The sequence below is a fragment of the Muntiacus reevesi genome, chromosome 6 (genome assembly GCF_963930625.1).
Source record: "Muntiacus reevesi chromosome 6, mMunRee1.1, whole genome shotgun sequence".
Classification (NCBI taxonomy): Eukaryota; Metazoa; Chordata; class Mammalia; order Artiodactyla; family Cervidae; genus Muntiacus; species Muntiacus reevesi.
Genome location: NC_089254.1, coordinates 24,439,685 through 24,460,274, shown reverse-complemented (window position 1 = coordinate 24,460,274; position 20,590 = coordinate 24,439,685). Strand labels below are relative to the sequence as shown.

The following is a 20,590-nucleotide window of genomic DNA, read 5'->3' as shown; positions in this document are numbered from 1 at the left end:
TACTTATTTAAATGGCGCATTTTTCTGAGCACTGTCAAATATTCTCTCAGTTAAAAAATGTGGACATTGGTATCACAGAGAATTGAGTTCAAATCTCAGCTCTGCCATTTCCTAAATGTGGGAGCTTTCTGAGCCTGTCTCCTGGTATGTAAAATGGTAATTGGGAAAACAAAAAATCACCCTGCAGGAGCTATTTCTAGCACAGAGAAACTCAATATTACTTCAGTAAATGGTAGCTTTAATTATTAGCAGTACTTCCCAGAGCTTATGGACTGCCTTGTTATAAAGTATGAACTTTTAAACACTATTATGATATCTTTCTATTTTGCTGATCTTTTTGTAACCTGTGAAAACTTTGACATTCTTTTTAAGATCTCTTACTTCATTAAATTTTAATGTGCTAAGGATAATTGGGCTCAGTGATAAACTAGAGATTTGTTAATAGCCAGATTTCCTCCCAGTTTGAGAAAAGCGTTCCATATAAAACATTTTCATGTTTGAAGTATATTTTCTGGTAAATCACCAACGCATGTGTCACATTTCAACCTTATGCCAAGTTCTGGCCTTTGCAGAACTTTTAAAACATGTCTCTGAAAGAAGAGGCCAAAACACTGGCCTCTGAATATAACAGTTCCAAAAGGCCACAGAACAGATTTCCTTAGGCCAAAACACAGTTTGAGGTAAACTAACTGATCTAACAGTTCGCCAAAACCAAAGGAAAAGGCTCAATCTCTTCTCACTGAAAGGTAAAGGCAGAAAGGTTTTTCTCCCCTTTATATCCTGTAAGTTCTCTTATTTGCTTTCTAGTGGCTGCATCTGCTGGAATCCATTAAAGCCTCACAATGTCAGGGTAACTACACTCTCCTACTTTTCCAAAAGCTCCAGCGTGAAGGAGAGGCGCACTGACAGAACTTTCTCGAGGCAAGAATACCGGAGTGGGTTGCCATTCCCTTCTCCAGGGGATCTTCCTGACCCAGGAATCGAACCCAGGTCTCCCACACTGCAGACAGATTCTTTATTGTCTGAGCCACCAGAGAAGCCCAAAATATACACTACCGTGTGTGAAATAGCTAGCTTCTGGGAAGCTGGCATCCGGCACATGGGGCTCATCAGTGACTCTGGGATGGCCTAGAGGGGTGGGGTGGGGGTGAGGTGGAGGGAGGCTCAGAAGAGAGGGTGGGTATGTGCACTTATGGCTGATTCGCTTTGCTGTGCAGCAGAAGCTAGCACAACATTGTAAACCAATTATACTCCAATAATACAATACAATAAAAGGCAAAAAGGTTATACCAAATATTGGTGAGATTGGTCATTACGAAAACGAAATCCAAACCCTGGTATTATGAAAGCAGCAAAGTCATCCTAAAAATAGATATGAATAGTGTCAAATTTACATGTCTAAATTTTATCAGCAATCTTTTAAAACTAACTTTCAATCAAAAGAATCTATGTCAGTTTCCACTAGCATTACCGGGCCGCTGAGAAGCTGAATAAGAAATGAAAGAGGCCATTCATCTCAGTAACTTATTTGTTTCTGGTCTTGTATGGGAGATATCAGCCAATGTAATTAGACATTAGACAGACTCTGCCTTTAAGTAGGGCATATAAGCTATGGAAATAAAGAACCAGAAAAGAATGCCAAAAATATTAAGTACCAGCATAGAATTTAATTAAAGTACTAGAGAAACTTGAAAGAGACAAAGTATAAACTCTTTCTAAACAACAATACTTACAGTTCTAACTGTTGGAGGGACAATACTTAATAGGTATAACTGCTGCTTAAGTAGGAAAAGTGATGAGTGCATTTTGGAGAATGATCACTAGGGTTCTTCCAAAAACAAGCAAACAAGTACTTCTGCTGCTCTCATGCTTAAGGCTAATAATCACTTAAGAATTTAAGTAAATATTGTGCAAACATGAGTTCAGGAAGGGTACACTCCCTTCCCATTCTCACCTAAAAAAATACTAATATGACTTTTTAGAAAACTCAGATCCTAGAGACATGCCCCCAATTATGTAATTTTTGCCCTTCCATAAATCTGTCTTCCAATTCTTTATTTCATACCTACCACCTCTGCCTTCTAGAAGATATACTAATTAACAATACTCACTTTCACATACACATTTCTTGCCTTGATTAGAAAGCAACAGGAGAGTAAGAAGCAGATGTGGGAAGATAACCTTCCTACCATCTGAGTGCCCTGCAATAATTTCCTTAGTAATAATGTGTGATACTCAGAGCTCACACTCTATGCCAAGCTGTTTCCAAGTATTACATCTTATTTAATCTTCACAAGAGTGCTATGAGACTGGCCTTATTGTCCTTTCAGAGATTAGGAAATTGAGACTTAAGGAGGTTAAGAAACTTTCCCAAGGTTATACCTTGAAATGGTAAAGCCTAGATAAGAACCCAGATAGCTAGATGCCAAGGGCATGAGCTGTTACTAACCACCTACCAGACTTCTCCCCCATGCTAACCACCTGTCATCTTTCCTTTCCTCATCTTTAAATCAGGACAGTAATACCTCTGGAGACAAATTCTTATGAGGGCTAAAATAGTATGCGGAGTACTTGGGTAATCAGTCTGTAACTGACAGTCAGTATAGAGAGAATAGGCTGTACATTGAGTTTATACACCTCAAACCATGAGGGCCGCTGACACTGAAAGTTACACACCAGGATAGCTGAGTGTTTTCTCATCTCTAACCAGGCAGCATTAATGAGTGTCTGACAGGACTGCTATGATGACTATAAACATAAATTTGAAGGCATTTCAAACTTATAAATTGTTATAAAAATTACATGCATAATCAGATGCAGAAGACACTTCAATCATCACACCCCCGGAATTAAATACATGGCAGTTTACAGAAACAAAATATACTATCTGAAAACAAGTCATGAGTCAATTCTGCTGTTGGGAAATCTCTGCCATACTGCACAGACCTTGTTAAAACCCTTCCCTCATCTGTAGGAACAGCACATCTTCCAAAGTCTGCTGTAAGGCTCTGGCTTTGAGCATTCAGTGGGATATTAAGATAAAAGGCCACCACAATATTTCAACTATCTCCTCTTTGAGAGATCAATGAAACAGCTATACAAGAATTTAATTGATAATAGAATTTAGAGTGTAAATATGTCACAGCATTATCAGATTGTAAGATTTTAATTATTACCAACTGATTCAAGTCTTTTCTCCATATTCAAGTATTATTCCCATGTGCACTTAACTGTATCCATGTTTCTTAACATGGCACTTTCTTTCCTTACATATCAAAGCTGAGATTTCCATTTCTCCCTACAAGCCAAATATTTCCTCTTCCTAAACATGCTCTGAATTGTTCAAGGGAGAAATTCATGGGGAACAAATATTGGCATGTAGTAAACTATACTTTGTATTTTGTTACTGTAGTTGGCATTTAAACAGAAGGATGTCATGATAAATGCCTTGCCAGGAAAAAGCATAAGTCTTTTTAATTTCTGTTGATATAAATTCAATTTCTTTTACAATAATATTTACCATCCCCTTTATCACCTCTGGCAGGAAAAGTTTAAGTTCTAGTCCCACATTCGTATGAGCATATAACAGAGCAAAACTATCACCAAAAATTAAAAAGGGCTAAATAGTGCAGTATTTCTTGAATATAAGAAATACTATATTACTTAAAACTACATTCCCCAATTGAGTATGGATGAGTATTTACAAATAATTTCCAATGATATATCAGTGTAAAGGGAGTTTTTTCTAGATCCTTTGAGGTAATAAGATATTTTGCTTCAGTAACATGAAGTTTGCTTTTTGGTAAAGGAAGTATTGCCCTTTTGTGAGAAAGAAGAAACTGAAATTTTAAAAAGACCCATGTTATATTCTAGGAGGATATATACATATTATATTTTCCTAAGTCTCTAGGAGACAACGATGTATACAGTTCGGCGCTTTCTGATGATAGTCACAGATTATTTCTTTCTGACTGGAAGTTTCTACTCACCAAGGCAGAATCAAAGTAAATTTGGTTTTTAAAAATGCAAATGTTAGTTTATAATGAGTGAATGTAGGCTAAAGTGGTGGTTACTGTCTTTTTTTAGCAAATCTAAAAAAAAAAACAAAACACCATCATTCTAAAGTTGAAAAAGTCCTTAAAGTTAGATCAAGTGGAAACTATCTAACTTACTCTCCATCAAATGGAAACTGACTTTGAAAGATATTACTCAAAATTTTTCAGTTTTACATTTTAGTTACATGCAATTCTACTTTAACTACATGTGAGGCCTCTAATTAATGAAACCAACTAGTGCAATTAATTTACCTTTTCAGTGGGAATTGAGTTGCATTTGACTTTCCATGTAAATAGTGAAATTAAAACTGCATTCTAAGTAGGAGAATTCAATCAACCACAGCAGCGATTCTCAAACTTTCTCAGACATCAGAATCATCTGGAAGACTATTAAGACACATTGCGGGACCTCTAGAATTCTGATTCAGCAGGCCTAGTATGGGGCCCCTCAGTCTGCATCATTAACATGTTCCCAAGAGATGCTGAAGAGCAGGTACCACTGCTCCAAGGGACTCAGAAAATCAAGACTGAGGAAGTAACTCACAACGTTCTGGATCTCATTCCCTCAAATCCTCTAACATTATCATTCATCTACTTAAAGAGTTCATTATTAACATGAATGTTTTCAGGAAGGAATTCTCATCTCAATTTTATAAAGATGAAAGCAGAACCACAGAATTGACGACTAAAACACAGGGCAGTGACAAAAAATTCTCTATGTGCAGTTGACCTGTGAACAACATGCAGTTTGATCTGGGCAGGTCCACATATACATGGGTTTCTCCCCAGTAAATAATACAGCACTACACGATCCATGATGGGCTGAATCCACGGATGCAGAGCTTTGGATACAGAGGAGCCATGGATGTGGAGAGCTGACTATAAGGTTTCATGCCTATTTTTGACTAATCTTCATGTTGTGCAAGGGTCAGTTTAGTTCGGTCGCTCAGTCGTGTCCGATTCTTTGCGACCCCATGAACCGCAGCATGCCAGGCCTCCCTGTCCATCACCAACTCCCGGAGTTCACCCAAACCCATGTCCATTGAGTCAACTATAAACAATTTTAATTTCAGAATCTGGTTCACAAAGATCTCACTAATTAGGATAAATCCACTACGAACCTGCAACATCAGGCAGGCAAGCATTCGTACTGTCCATGCTGAGAACATGAAAACTCTGTGGAACAGTGAGAATACAGGTCTAATCTAAAGCCACCAGGTTAGGTAACTGAACCACCTCCACGTCTCCTTCCTGCTGGTGTTTTCCTTACACGACAATCTCCCTCTACTGGGCCAGGACAGACGGGGGACCTGCCTAGACACTACCAACAGCCCAGTGGACAACAGCATACTCGGTAAGCTGGCCATCAAAGCGCTCTCACACCACGCGGGCACACTTAAGGCTGAATGAAGTCAAAGTTGCTCGGTCATGTCCGACTCTTTGCGACCCCATGGACTGCACCCTGCCAGGCTCTTCTGTCCATGGGGTTCTCCAGGCAAAAATACTGGAGTGGGTAGCCATTCTCTTCTCCTAGGGATCTTCCAGACCTAGGGACTGAACCTAGGTCTCCCCCTTTGCAAGCAGATTCTTTACCATCTGAGCTACCAGGGAAGCCCAATTTAAGGCTAAAAGAATTCAATACAGACAACTTTAGGTTCCAGTTGATCCAATTTTACTGTCTCTCTTCTTAGTCTCCCACTGTGGGCACCTGGATGGCTTAATGTTTTCTGTGGACAACCAAGAACCAGAAATTACTTCCTCTAGTATTATTTTTCTGTGGACTTTAATTTCATTTTAGTTTATACTTTCAGGTGTAATTTTCTCCTTAACCTTCTAAGAACTTGAAACACCAAATGAGGTCATCTTTGAGCAACCATCACCATAATGACGTTTGCTGAAACCATATCACAATTTCATGTTACACACACACACACACACACACACACACACACACACAGATGTGCTTTCCTCTCTCTCTGCGCATTCCTAAAACATTTTATCTTTGGTATTTTCCCTCTTATTCTATAGGCTTTCCCCAGGAATATTTTATTCATTTTCATGGTTTAAAACACTGTTTCAATGACACTATGGTGACTCTCAAATTTAAATCTCCAGCTATGAACAAATAAATGAATTTGAGCAACAGATTAAAAATGACTGATCACCCCATGCACCTATGGTCAAAATAATCTATAACAAAGTGGGCAAGACTACACAGCGGTGGAAAGACAGTCTCTTCAACAAATGGTGCTGGGAAAGCTTGGAGAGCTACATGTAAAAAAAATGAAATCAGATCATTCTTTAATACCATACACAAAAAATAAGCTCAAAATGGATTAAAGACTTACATGAGAGACTGGATACTATAAAACTATAAAACACAGGCAGAACACTCTGTGGCATAAGTCACAGCAAGATATTTTTGATCCGTCTCCCAGAATAATGGAAATAAAACCAAAAATAAACAAACGGGATCAAATTAAACTCAAAAGCTTTTGCACAGCAAAGGAAACCACAAACAAAGTGAAAAGACAATCCACAGACTGGGAGAAAATATTTGCAAATGTGACTGACAAGGGATTGGTCTCCAAAATGTACAAACAGCACACGAAGCTTAATACCATCAAAACAAATAATCCAATCAAAAAATGGCCAGAAGACTTAAACAGATATTTCTCCAAAGAAGACGTAAAGATAACCAAGAGGCACATGAAAAGATATTCAACGTCACTAATTATGAAATGCAAATGAGCTATCATCTCACACCAGTCACAAAGGACACATGCACCCTAATGTTCATTGCAGCACTGTTTCCAAGAGCTAAGACAAGGAAGCAACCTAAATGTCATCAACAGAGAAATGGATAAAGAAGATATGGTACATATATGCAATGGAATATTGCTCAGCCATTAAAAAGAATGAAATAATGCTGTTTGCAATAACATGGATGGACCTAGAGAGTCTCATACTGAGTGAAGTAAGTTAGACAGGGAAAGAGAAATATATGCTATCCATTATATGTGGAATCTAAAAAGAAATGATACAAATTAATTTGTTTACAAAAATAGAAACAGATTTACAGACTTAAGAGATAGAACTTATGGTTACCGGGGATGGGGCAATAGTTAGGGAGTTTAGGATTGGTATGTGCACACTGTTATATTTAAATGGATAACCAGCAAGGCCCTACTGTATAGCACAGGGAACTCTGCTCAATGATATGTGGCAGCCTGGATGGGGAGGAATGTGAGGAAGAATGGATACGTGTATATGTATCACTGAGTCCCTTCACTGTCCACCTGAAACCATCACAACATTCTTAATCAACTATACTCCAATATAAAATAAAAAGTTTCAAAAAGGATACCACAAAAAAAAGTTGATCAAAAAGACAAAAAGCCATACAAGCATTAAAAAATAACACATATATATAATTACTGAATAAAAATGATTAGTGGTAGTATTACTGTATCTCATTACAGACCCTCAGGAGATTAATTTTACATTATATGTGAAAATAGTTTCTGAAACACTATAACAGGGCAGACGTATGTTTCCATCAACCAACAGTGAAGTCTCACAAAAAGTCTCACAAAGTCTCTCAAACTAAAATTTAACTAAAGACATTTAAAACCTGTACTGGGGAAAAAAAAAAAAGAAAACTACTAAAGTTGGGCTGGTTTTAGTATTTCCCCATGGTAATTAAAAAGGAAGCTAAGCCCATAAATTTATAACCAACTGGAACTGCTCATGGCCAAGCAAGTAAGGATCAAGGATCCTAGAGTCATATAACACTAGGAAATGATCAAAGAGAAAACCCATTAAAGCAGTAAATTTAATAGATAAGAAAGAAGCAAAACAAATTATAAACAACATAATGAGTGCAGGTTCTGATATGCATGTCACTGTGTTTTTAAAGAATACTTGCCAAAGCAAAGAAAAACACTCTAGATAAAAGCATCCTATATAAAATATCATAAAATGATTTTGTCATTTATTTATTCATAGAATTTAAGGGCTTCCCTGGTGGCTCAGTCAGTGAAGAATCTGCCAGCTATGCAGGAGACTCGGGTTTGATCCTTGGGTTGGGAAGATCCCGGGGAGAAAGAAACGGCAGCCTGCTCCAGTATTCTTGCCTGGAAAATCCCATGGACAGAGGAGCCTGGCAGCCTACAGTCCGTAGGGTCACAAGAGTTGGACCTGACTTAGCGACTAAGCCACCACCCACAGAATTTAATGCCACTTTTGCTGTAAGTTAGACTATCTGTGGAAAAGAGACATTAAATTCCTGACCCATATAGGTCATATTATTAAATATAAGAGCCAGGACTTGAATGTACTACACCCTAACTCAGTAAGAAAGTCCTACCATTCTTTTCAGGTATCCATGTTTCCATTTGCATGGATTTAAAAGAACCTCTAAATTTTATGAGTCAGTCTATTTATGGAAGGTATCATGAATGTAAGAGTTTCATGTTTTCAGGTTCTGGGGAAAAAACACATAAATTACCATCTGAATACAATGGTTGATGAAACAACACTATTGGATGATTTCAAATGTAATGATCTTTTAGGACATTTCTAGAATTAAGAAATTACAGTTGCTATGATACTGGAAGTTTTGTGAATTACTTGGCCTACAGTATTTTTTTTAAAAAAAGGAAATAAAGTTAGCATACAAATTCAGTGAATGTAAAAAACACATACAAACACCTTAAACTTTTACATCAACCCTTAAAAAGGCTCTATTACTTAGTTGGTTTTTACTGCTTGTTCAAGTTCATTCTTCAAATATATACTTCAAGTGTATATATATATATATATATATATATATGCTTTTCAAGATAATGTTCTGAAATTGAGAGAAACACACAAGCTAAAGATGAATAAACACAATAACTCTTTTTTGAAAACCTAATGAACTAGAAGCGAATTATTTAAATGTCTACAAAAGGAAGACCAAGAAAAAAGCACACATAATTTCTAATTTAAAACAGTCTACCAAGATCCATGGTAAACACTGAGGTTGAATAAATTTTAGACCATCACATAACAGAAGTTAATGCTTCTCATCCTCTCTTCTCACAGCATTTTTAAACTCTATGAATTTAAAATATTTCAATGTGTAAAATGTTTATGCTTCGTAAGACAGTGATTATTTAAGCATGCACAATGATTTATGACTCACTGCCCCTATGTTATCCAGTTTTATGTGTTGCGTGTACTAAGTCGCTTTGGTTATGTCGCTTTAGCTTTGCGACCCCGTGGACTGTAGCCCACCAGGCTCCTCTGTCCGTGGTATTCTCCAGGCAAGGATATGGGAGTGGGTAACCAGTCCCTCCTCCAGGGGATCTTCCCGACCCAGGGACTGAACCTACGTCTCTTGTATCTCCTGCATTGGTAGGGGGGTTCTTTACCACTAGTGCTACCTGGGAAGCCCTATCTAGTTTTATAAATAACCAGAAAACTGTCCCCCGTGACAGCTGCAAATGCAGAACTTTGAAATTACAAACTCAGATCCCCAGACTCACCTCTAGACACAATCACCTTTTTCCTGTTTCTAAGTTTTCCTTTCCACAAATTAAATCTGTACATCTTCATTGTAAAGATGTCATGAAGAGTAACTCATGACTGAGGTATAATGAAGGATGTAAGATTACACAGTTAAAGACTACATTAAAGGGGCAACAAGTACTATGGATATTTTATAGAATGAACGATTCTACATGCCCTTGACACTTACTATTGTCTCGAAGAAAGAAAACTTTTCTGCCTTTTTTTTACTTCATTAGATATTTTTGTTTCAACACAGAAGTGGATTAGTCATTCTCATTAATTTTGAGGAGGGTTGTCAAAAAGTAGAATAGTGTAAATGATACTTACATAATGATGAATATTTTTTAAAATGATAATGAAATCTAATTCAACATTGTTCACAAGTTGAAGTTACTCTTACTAAGAATAAAACATTACCATACTGATTCAGCCTGGCTAACAAGCACAACGTCCACTGTTTGATCCTGGCTTTAAGAGATACAATGAAGAAGGAGACAACACTTTTCCTTCATGTCAATCAATTTCAAAGACTAGGTTATATGCAACCCCCCAAATCTAAGTTTCTCTTAATAAACTATTACTGATAACAGTCATTAAGTTACTTACATTTTATTCTAAATACTTTCCATCTCAGAGGTAACGTGATATTTGAGTTTAAAACTCCTTTGTGACATAGGTCTTCCTTTTATTTTCTACTTTAAAAAAAATTAGAAAAGGACAGTTTAATTTTAACATCTGAAATCTGATAGAAAAGTATGACCATAATGTTAAAGATTTTAGCCTTTCACAATGACTTGCCAGGTCACAGGTCCACTTGGTCATTTTCTGTCCTGAGGCTTGCTTCTCTTGGATTTAATCTATCAAGCAGCAGAAACTGCACTTTCCTATGTTCCTATTTAATTACTAACATCAGAAAACAGCAATTTGGAATTTTTAGAATTTGTTTTCTAAAAATAGAGAAGACTCTACAGAAATGCTTCACAGATACATAATTCAGAAAAGCCTCTCAACCGTTAAGTTGGGAAGAATGGAAGGTAACACAGAAGAGCAATGCTGCTGAGGAAACGGAACAGAACTTAAAGCACTTACAATTCCAATTAATCTCGTATTAACATGTCGTCGTTACTCCTTAAGCATGTCTAAATGTGTCCACTGTGCAGAAGCTAAAATGTCACTAGACTCTGGGATTTTTCATCTATCGAATGTATAAAGAGAGTGATGTTTCCTTTCAAGTTCAGAGTCCTATTTGTACATCCCATCAGCGCTGACAAAACTTAAAAACACACCAAGGCTGGCAGACTCCTGGGAAGTACAACATGGACAGCCAACAAGGAAGAACACGACCACTGGCCCAGGAACAAGGTAATAAGCAAGCGAAGGCAAAGACGCGAAGAACACGGGGCTGTCGTGAGAGCGCTGAGGAGGCCCGGGATGAAGGCGCTCAGAGCAGGCTGGGCCCTCAGTCCGTCTACGCGTTTCACCGTACGATTCAGCCAACTGAGTACAGACCCTGGAAAACTCTCTCACTGCCCTAGCTCCTTAAAACAAACATTCCATGCACCAGTATATTTAGAAATGAGAAAATCAAATAATTGATAGAACCCATCATAATCATTGTAAGTGGCTATTCACAGAGAGATTATCTGGAAATTGTGAAATATTAACATCACAAACCAAGCCCCAGAGACATATTTCACATAAAGTATCTAATTCAGAATTTCAACATGAATTTTACATTGTTTTTCAGATATGTTAACACAATCAATAGACTTTCTGAGTGCTCATTCCAGGGCAGGCACTGTCCTGTATTTAAGGTGTAACAATAAACACAATATTCTCAAGGAGCTTCTATTCTAGTGAAAAAAATAGGCAATATGTGGCATGTTTAAATGCACCAAAAAATATAAAGCATTGTATTATGAAAATGAAAATGCTGTGATGATTACTTCATCTATAAAATTAAGTTGAGATTACAAACTGAAAATTCTCTGGGCTTTACTATCTACAATACCAGTAGTTCAAGAGTTTTCAAGGATTAAACATTCAAAGACTTCCTCCATTATTTCCTCAGTTGAAACCAAAACTAATAACTAACAAGCTTCTAATCCTTTTCCCTCCCTTGAAAATACTCCCTAACTGCTGCATTATAAACATTTCATGTGCACATTTTTAAAGGATTTCACATACTGTATTTGTCACAGTTTATAAGACACTCGATCTTGAGCTATTAGAGGGCAGAAAAGCCTTTTCCCCCCTTTTTTTCTTCTTCATGAATTTAGCACAGTGCACAGTATTTAGAATAAATAAAGCACAATCTTGAATTACAAAATGTATTTAAAAACCATTTCAGTTTCATAATGGTACAAAACACCTTCTAACTTTACCATAAGGACTGAGTTTTATTCAAGCACTCTAAAGTAATAATTTAGAATGTTCTGATTAATTAAAAATGGATCAAGATTAATGTTGTACTTGAAACTTAAGTGCTGCTTTTCAGACAGTCATAGAAGTAGAGTCATGGCTTCAGTTTGAGAAGATCCCATCCAAGTTGGATTATTTAAACTTGCAATAAATAGATGTATTTTCTTGGAAAAATATCTATTGTTACAGTAGAACTTGAGTTTCCTTTCTAACAAGATTGTATGATTACTCGTTTATATTGTTCTTTCCGCAGGAATTAACACACCCCCTGTTTGCATCCTGTTATTCACTTAGAGCTTCCCTTCCCTCTACTCTTTCCCTAACAGTGGGAGAGTGGTTTTCACCACACACAGAAACCCTCATCACTGTCCTCATGCTCCACGTGTCCCTGTCTGCACCTAGTATCTGTTTAGGTAATGACGATCACCTGAAAATCTTATTCTCTGAGTACTTTCAAAATACTGCATTGCCTTCCTAGACCACTGGTGGTCTGGGGGAGACTTTGGGATTTTTCACGGATTATTTTGCTCACCTTCCACCTAACTCTGGTCCTGTATTGAACAACCCTACAATAACTGCTTAGAGTACACATTCCACTGAACCTTAAGCAAACACACAAGTCTTTCTAAGACTGTCTACATCTGGATTTGTCTTTCTAAAGGCAAAGAAAAAAGATTTAAGTGACACAGGGCATAAAATTAGATTAAATCATTGTCTTAAACTTACCTAGATTGCTTATAAAAATACAGATTCCTGGGTTCTGGATAAACCTACTCAGAATCAGCAAAAGAAAGGGCACATCCTAGAATGTGCATATAACAAGCTTTCCAAGTTATGCTGAGGCACACTTAAGTATAAAAACCAGTAATTCAAAGGACCTCAAATGAAAGATACTGTGACTGATGAAGGAATGACACCAAGAGGGTAATAAGATCCTACTGTCAAGTACACTGAACCAGAATAAACATAAACTCATTAGTGAAGTGCCCAGAAAACCCTTTTTAACAAGTAACAGTTCCATAATGAGCCCTGCTAAACTATGGCATTCTTTATAAGGTAGATTTTGGAAATGCTTTTACTTGGGGGATTTAATGGTATACACATCCAATCATGAAAAAATAGGTATATATAGTTTTTCATTAAATATGCATATATTAATATGTGTATGTATATGTGTAAGCATAAACACATATACACACAGAGAGAGAAAGACAGCCTCGAAAGCAGTAAGTATTAATATATTAGTACTTAAATGGCCCACTGGCTATCCTCTAAATCTAAGCAGCTTCAATTCTGCCCCACTGCTTCTAAACAGGAAAATCCTACACCTTTTTTTCCCCTCTTTTTAACATAAAAGCTGATTTCCCATGAGAGAGGAGCAGGAAACAAAAAGGCAAAATGATCATGTCAGTTCATCTTTATCAGAGTGAAGGAATAATGCCTCCTTCTTTCTAGACTATAAACTCTAAGGGCAGAGACCACATCACGCGTCACAGAAGCCCCACCACCGTCTGAAAGCACCGCATGTGAAGAGATGCTGAAGGTCGGGACTGCATCCCAAGAGGCTGGGAGTGCCCTTGAGGTTACAGTCTGCAACAGGGGCTCCCAACCTCGCCACTACCCCAGAGTATTTGATTTCAGTGGGCTCAGTAGGGCTCAAGATCTGTTAGAAATGCCCAGCGGACAACTAATGCTGACCATCTGGGGACTAATAGTTTGAGAGTCACAGATCGAGGAAAAAGGCCTCAGGATTTTGCTACATGTATGGTTCCCAGAAGACAGAAGTAACTGAGATGTGGTCTGCAAAAACAGCAGAGGGAATCTGGAAAGTTAGTTTCTAGCTCTTGTCACAAAATGACTGTGCAGCTGATACACACGCAGACACACACCACTCAATATCTCATAACTCACCGCAAAGATGAAGGGTCTGGAAAATTCAAAGACTTTTTACACAGAGCAGAGAAAATGTTAAGTATCTACTATGAACCTTTAAATACATAACCCTCCCTGAAATTATCAACCTGAAATCAGTGTATACTGCCCAGATTCTCAATGACTAAACTATATAGTTTTTTAACCTGAAATAAACAACATATGGCAGGCAAAGAAACCTATAAATAAAAAAGGTGCTCAGACTAAACACAGCAAACCATCTAAACACAAACCTAAAGGGAAATAACTGTCTTGTGATATTCTGCACACAAACTGCAAATTCAAGCATCTGTAACTGTGTCAAGGGCAGCACTTGTTAGCATCATCTGACTGTCTGTAAGAAGTGCAAAATCTCTGATGACAGCGAAACCTACTGAATAGGCATCTTCATCTTATTAAGTCCCTATGTGATTGCGAGCACGTTAAAGGTTAAGCAGCACTGACATAAGTCATTGAGATTTTATCATTAATTCTCTACTGCTGCTGGTCAAATGCATGATATATTTATAAGACTGAACAGTTTCTAAAAACTCTATGTCTGACAAATAAACAGAAAAAGAGAAGACACACAAGAGAAATCGAGGAATTGTTTTGCATGAAGAGACACACCGAAACATTATTTTCAAACCAAAACTTCCATTTAAAATATTTTATGACTATGACAGACTGTACGATTAACAAAGATCACCTAGTTCAAATCCCTTGCTTTCGGCTGAGTCAAGCGATGCTAAAAGATTAAAGTAAAATAGTTGTCAGTGGCACACCAGAGGCTGAAAGCCAAGTCTGCTGTCTCCAATAATGAAATGCTCTTCCCAGTGGAAGAAGATATTTTAATTACATTTTCCTGGAGTAAACATATAGTTAACTATAAAGCAGCAGAACTATACCTAACTTTCAAAGGACAAACGAAATGATATATCTATGAACCACAGTGAAGGAAACCCAGCAAAAACATATCATAGTAGTTAATATGTCTCATTCTTTCCATTAAAAAAAGACTTAAAAAATTTGATTTGGAAGGAGGAGAACCGGAAAGTGTCATACTTAACATGTGTTATAATTTCAAAGAATGACATAACGTATCCTTTAAGTGGCAGCATCTGTTTGATGAAGCAATTGGGAAAACTGATATTTAGAAATATTAAAAATTAGGCTTTGCTACCTAAGTTTTATTCTACAGCAATAAACAAAACTTTTTCACATAAGGCTAATTTTTCGTTTTTAACACAGAAGCGCTCATAGCCATAAGCAACATAAATACTTGGTAAGCGATTATAGAAAAATTAAACCCTTCTGTCTTACCATCAAAGAAGCTCTTGGCTCTGAGATAACTGACGCTGAGCCTCAGAACGGAGAGTTTGTCCAGCTTGTTAATAACATCTTGTGGGAAAGGCAGCAGGCTGGCCAGACGGTCCAGTTCTGTATTAAGTCGGTCTCTATGCCTCTTTGAAGGATTTGATTTGACTCCTTCAGCTGGTACTGGCTTGACACTGAAAAACAAACAAAATTCCATAAAATACATGAAAATCTAGAGAGCAAACATTTTTATCACGTTATAACATCGCCTCAACTATTTTTCTAATAAAACATCTAAAACCTACTGCAAGTTTGTATAAATCTTTTCAAAATGCTTCTTTCACATCTTAAGAAAAGCAAGATAATAGGCAAACTCTTTTGTAATGTTTCATTAAAAAGTATGAAACCATCACAGGAAAATGCCAAGTACCTCTTCCACACCTCATACATCGGTGGTACATGGTCCCCAATTAACAAATCTACCAGGATTTTTTTCTCCCTCAAACACAGCCATTGTTAGGGGGAAGAAAGAAATCTTCCATAAGTTATGTAAAATTATGCCTCCTTTGCTGTCTTTCACAAGAATCATCTTGGCATCATTTAGGTTGTAGATTAACAGAAATGACCTTTAAAAAGCTGTTTCTTCATCACCCTCAGTTTCCTGTATTAAACACTTTTTATCCTGTCAGTGAGAACTTCTCAAAGCCATTCCTGCATCTCCACAGGGTCCTCCAGCCATCTAATGGGGTGCTCCAATATTAAGGCAAGAAAAATTTGACCTCAGTTATTAGTATTTGTTGACTGACAAATATTAAAGGTTAACTGCTTACTAGCAATTACTGGCAAATTTACCTTTATGACATAATTTGTGTCTCAATTAGAAAATCCAATGAAATTCCAACATTTAGCATGATTTTCATCTGAGAGAAAAGTTACTGATGGGTAGAAGTAGAACTTGAGTTCAGAAATGAGCAACCAAACTTCACACAAAGGCCTTATCCAGGATTTCATAACAGAAATCCATGAAAGTAAATTTACAGATCATCAGATACCCAATGTTAAAATATAGAGAAGACATTAAAAAAACAAAGTCATTTTTAGATCATGTCTCTGCACCCTTCCATTTGCCAGAAAAAATAAAGAATATTAAGAGCATTCTTAAGATAAAGACTTCTTCCTCCAGTTTTACTGGAGAAGACAAAGTATTTTTGATGGTTCAAATTACAGTATTTTAAAAAAGATAAATTGGCTTGAGTATAATGCTATTAATTTGACTCAATCAAAACATTTCTAGATAACATGCTTTCAATGTTACATGAAGTAACATGAAGAAGTAATTACTTTTTTTTTTAAAGAAGTAATACTTCATGTAAGAATATGATAGAAAGCAATATGAAAATTCAGCATATTTTTTACACTGTCCCTAATGGGTAATTTCTTCAGAACTTGTCTGTTTCTTTTTGTTTCTGTTTTAGTTCATGTCATTCCTACAAAAAGTAAGAGTACAAAATTGGTAAACTGGCACAGATACAAAATAAGTCACAGATACTTTCCTCCAGACTTTGTGCATAACTCCATACCTAATTGAAATTGGTGACTATCTCTCTAGCTATTTTCCCTAATCACATGTAAAATGAAACTCAAGTCACATCTAGTTACTGCATTTCTCCAATTAATCAACTGAATTTCAACTTTTACTTATAATGCATGTCCACCCCATTGAATAATTCTCTACCAACCTAAATATACTGTTAAACATTTGTTTGCACCTATCATGTCCTGGGCAGTCCCAGAAAACATTCTTCTCCTCTATACTGAAAAAGTGTTACAGGAGCTGAGGACAGTGAGCAACTGCTTGAAAAAAGATTGTTATACCAAAGGAGGCATATGAGCTGAACCTTGAAAGGTGAACAGGATTTCAGGAGGTGGCACAAGTCAGAAATGGTGAACAGTGAGAGGAACTATCTGAGAAGCTCAGAGTGCAAGAGAGACACGGGGAAGCGGGTTAGGGCCAAGTCCCTTCAACAAATACCGACCACCCGCCACGCGCCACACCCATACTAAAGCCCCTGTTCTCCTGAAGCTTACATTCCATGGGAGGATCCAAAATACATAAATGAAGAAAGAAACAAATAAGCACATAACTTCCCAGGCTGGTAAGTGTTGAGAAGAAAAATAAAGCAAGATAAGGAAGTAAGGAGTGATGTGGTGCTGGTTTTGATCAGCAAGGAAGGTCTCTTGATGCGATGGTTTAGCACAGACAAGGATATAGTGAAGGAGTGAGCCATGTGGGCATCTGATGAAGAAAAAAGTTCTTCCAAGAGGAAACAGCAGTTTTCCCCACAGAAAAGGTAAGAAGTTGGCCCTTGGTATCGGGAAATCAGCTTCAGCTCTCAGCTGGGGTTTACATGACCAGACTTGGGCTGCCCTGACTCTGGTGATGGAGGGAATGGGATGCAGGACAGATCACAATATAGCCAGTCCTTTCTCAAACATAAATCTCTCACTCCTCTGATCCAAACCACTCAGCAGCTCTGCACAGTCCACGTTCCTTAACCTAACAAACGAAACCCCCTCTTGATCTTTCTATGGCCCCGAACTCTGCCTCTGGTCTCTGATCCCCCCAGGCAAAACCTTCCTTGCCTGTTACTCTCCAGAGCACAGACAGGACTTAAGTGACCAGACGCACTCTGATGTTCTCATGCATGTTACTCCCCAGTACCCCCGTGTTCTGTCACAGCAGCTGCAAAGTGCTGCTCCGTTAGATCATGTTTGTTGTCTTCCCTGACCCGCTCCCACTGGATTCCTCCCATCCGACTAGGTACTATGTGCATCTTATGCAAGTGCCTTCAATAGCCATTCCACGAGGGAGTATTCTGGGCTGACAGCATTTCCCACAACTGAAAATAAAATCCAGTTGTGTGCTCTTGGGAGCTTTCCAGTAATGGTTATAAAACACTGAGGAGAAGACAGTAACACAAACACTGAAGCAAGACAAGCTGCTAAGACACAGAAAGGAATAACAGAACAGTGGGAGAAAGAGGTTCAGCGGTGCTTCTACACGTGATATTGCTGCCTGTCTAGTACTGGCTCCTTGCAGAAGTCAGGCCTGTGCTAGGAGAGACTATTTCTTTATGCACTGCAAACTGTCCATAGTATTAATGTATTATTATGCACATACTGGAATATTTAGCAGAAGATCAAATTTCCTAAGTGTTATGCAACCTATGTTGCATATACTTATGTGTTACTCTTACTACGATGTGAACTTCATCATTTTGTATCTCCAATGCTCAGCATAGTACTTGACACAAAGGGGACTCTCAATTGATGGCTGATGATCAGAAGAGTCCAGAAAGGAAACGACTGGAGCCTGACCAAAAGGAGTGATTGTGGGGTAGTAAGGATGGCCTGGCTTGAGATTTTTTAACAGCACTTTGAATCCACCACAAAGCTCATACGTAGCCAGACTCAAATGGTCACTCAACCAAACTGACTTGCTGACTTCCTAGGTATAGGGAGTTATGGGGAAAAAAAAATTTGAAAGGAGATGTCACAAATGACTGGGATTTGGAGCTTGGGATAACAACCACATTTTCTAATGGAAGGTATGTCAAACAGAGAGAAGATACTCAAGGATAGACCTCAGTGATGTCAACACTTAGGTATAAAGTTGAGGAAAGGCAGTGGGCAAAAAGAGGACAGAGAAGAATCAATAAGGCAGACAGGAAAAGAACCAGGGTAAAATATTTTGCAGGTCACAGAACAAAGTCAAATGCACAAAGTTACTAAGGAAAGTCATGGCTGAGAAGTACCTACTGAACTTGGCATTTCAGATCCACTGTTGTTAAAGCTGAAGGAACAGATCTGACAAACCTTTTCACTGATTTTGTGAGAAATATTCACAACTATTTTGTGAAAATACTTCACACTTATCTATACCTATTTAAAATGCACCAAACAGTAAAAATAGAGAGTAATTCTACATCAATCACACTTGACTTGAGTTATGCAAGTATTACTTCTGTATTCTCTACAAACCTATGCCAAAACATACTGCCAACCATCTATTTAAACAAAAGGCTAACATTTGAAATATAAATAAGTGTCTCCAAAAGATTGGATTTGAGATGTTTTGAATTCAGACATCTTCTGAAAGATGGTAGATGCTGATCATGTAAAGGAGTTGATTTATTATTTTTTTTAAGCCTTAACCTCAAAAATCTTGTCCCAGCCTGTAAACCAAAACTGTTGTGAAAGCAAGCCTTCAGCTGACTGCATGCCATGCTTCGCTTTAGAAGCCGTGAGTGCCGTAAGTACTGGTGTAACAGGCCCAGTGGTATGTCCAATGCCAGCTCGCATGCTCCTTGTAAAGCCTTTTTAATATCCTGAGCTAAACTGTCTCTTAGGCTCAGAATTTGTGCTCAGTATTTGAAACACAGTTAAAAAAAACATAAGGACCCAGTTTAACCATAAAGTATTATAATCACAGATGTTCATATTTTTCTGTGACATTTACCATAAAACCTCAAAATGACATGCAAAGACAGTTTCAGTAATCCTATGAGATTAAGGTGACATTTTCTAACAGAGATTACCTATCACAGGACTGAGTCTGCTCTATTAGCTTTTTCCTGTGGATGATTTAATCTACTCCCACTGCTTCAGGCTACTTACCAATAACTTGTTTATTTCCAGTCTCTCTGAATGGCCTTAAGTTCATGTTTTTCAGAGCTCTGAGCATCCCTTCTCTGCAGCTACAATGGTATGACTCTCATTCCAACAGCTAGGATATTGAAGCATTTCTCGATAAATGTCTCTACCATATTCCATTAAGCCCAGCTCCAAACGCATTCATTCTTCATTTCCTCCCCATGGCTTCAGTGCATACTTATTTATCTCTAAATGTTGAATATTTACCATCATAAATTATATGCTTAATGTGACACTGGAGAGGGGAATCTATGACATGAATAAAGTCAGGTTTCACATTAAGCTCAATACAGCTGGATATCTACTTCCCTATGTGAGGCAAAAAAGGTCTACAAAAACTTCTAAGCATTCTGACTGGCAGTAACTTGTGAGGAGTCTGAATTTCTCAGTCACTCTCCTGTTCCCACTCTATAGCTATGATGGCTTCTTCCCTTTCCTGCTTCTGCTATGCTTAAGAAGCAGTGATGAGGTACAAACAGCATGTAATCTTTAGCACAAGACTTTAACAATGGAAGCCAGAACATGAAATATGCCCTGGAAACCACTGTTACTTCCAAAATCCTTAAAAAAAAAAAAAAAAAAAAAACTAAGGATGATCCCTTTATCCTCTTGAATAT

The 20,590-nt window shown here is 37.6% G+C and overlaps 1 protein-coding gene across 1 annotated transcript in view; it reads right to left on the bottom strand.

Moving 5' to 3' along the window:
* AHR (aryl hydrocarbon receptor) overlaps positions 1–20,590 on the bottom strand; it is a 49,384-nt gene that overhangs the window by 22,078 nt on the left and 6,716 nt on the right. The window contains exon 2 of the mRNA XM_065939310.1: positions 15,267–15,454. Coding sequence (XP_065795382.1) covers positions 15,267–15,454 — 188 coding nt within the window. The remainder of the gene's footprint in view (positions 1–15,266; positions 15,455–20,590) is intronic.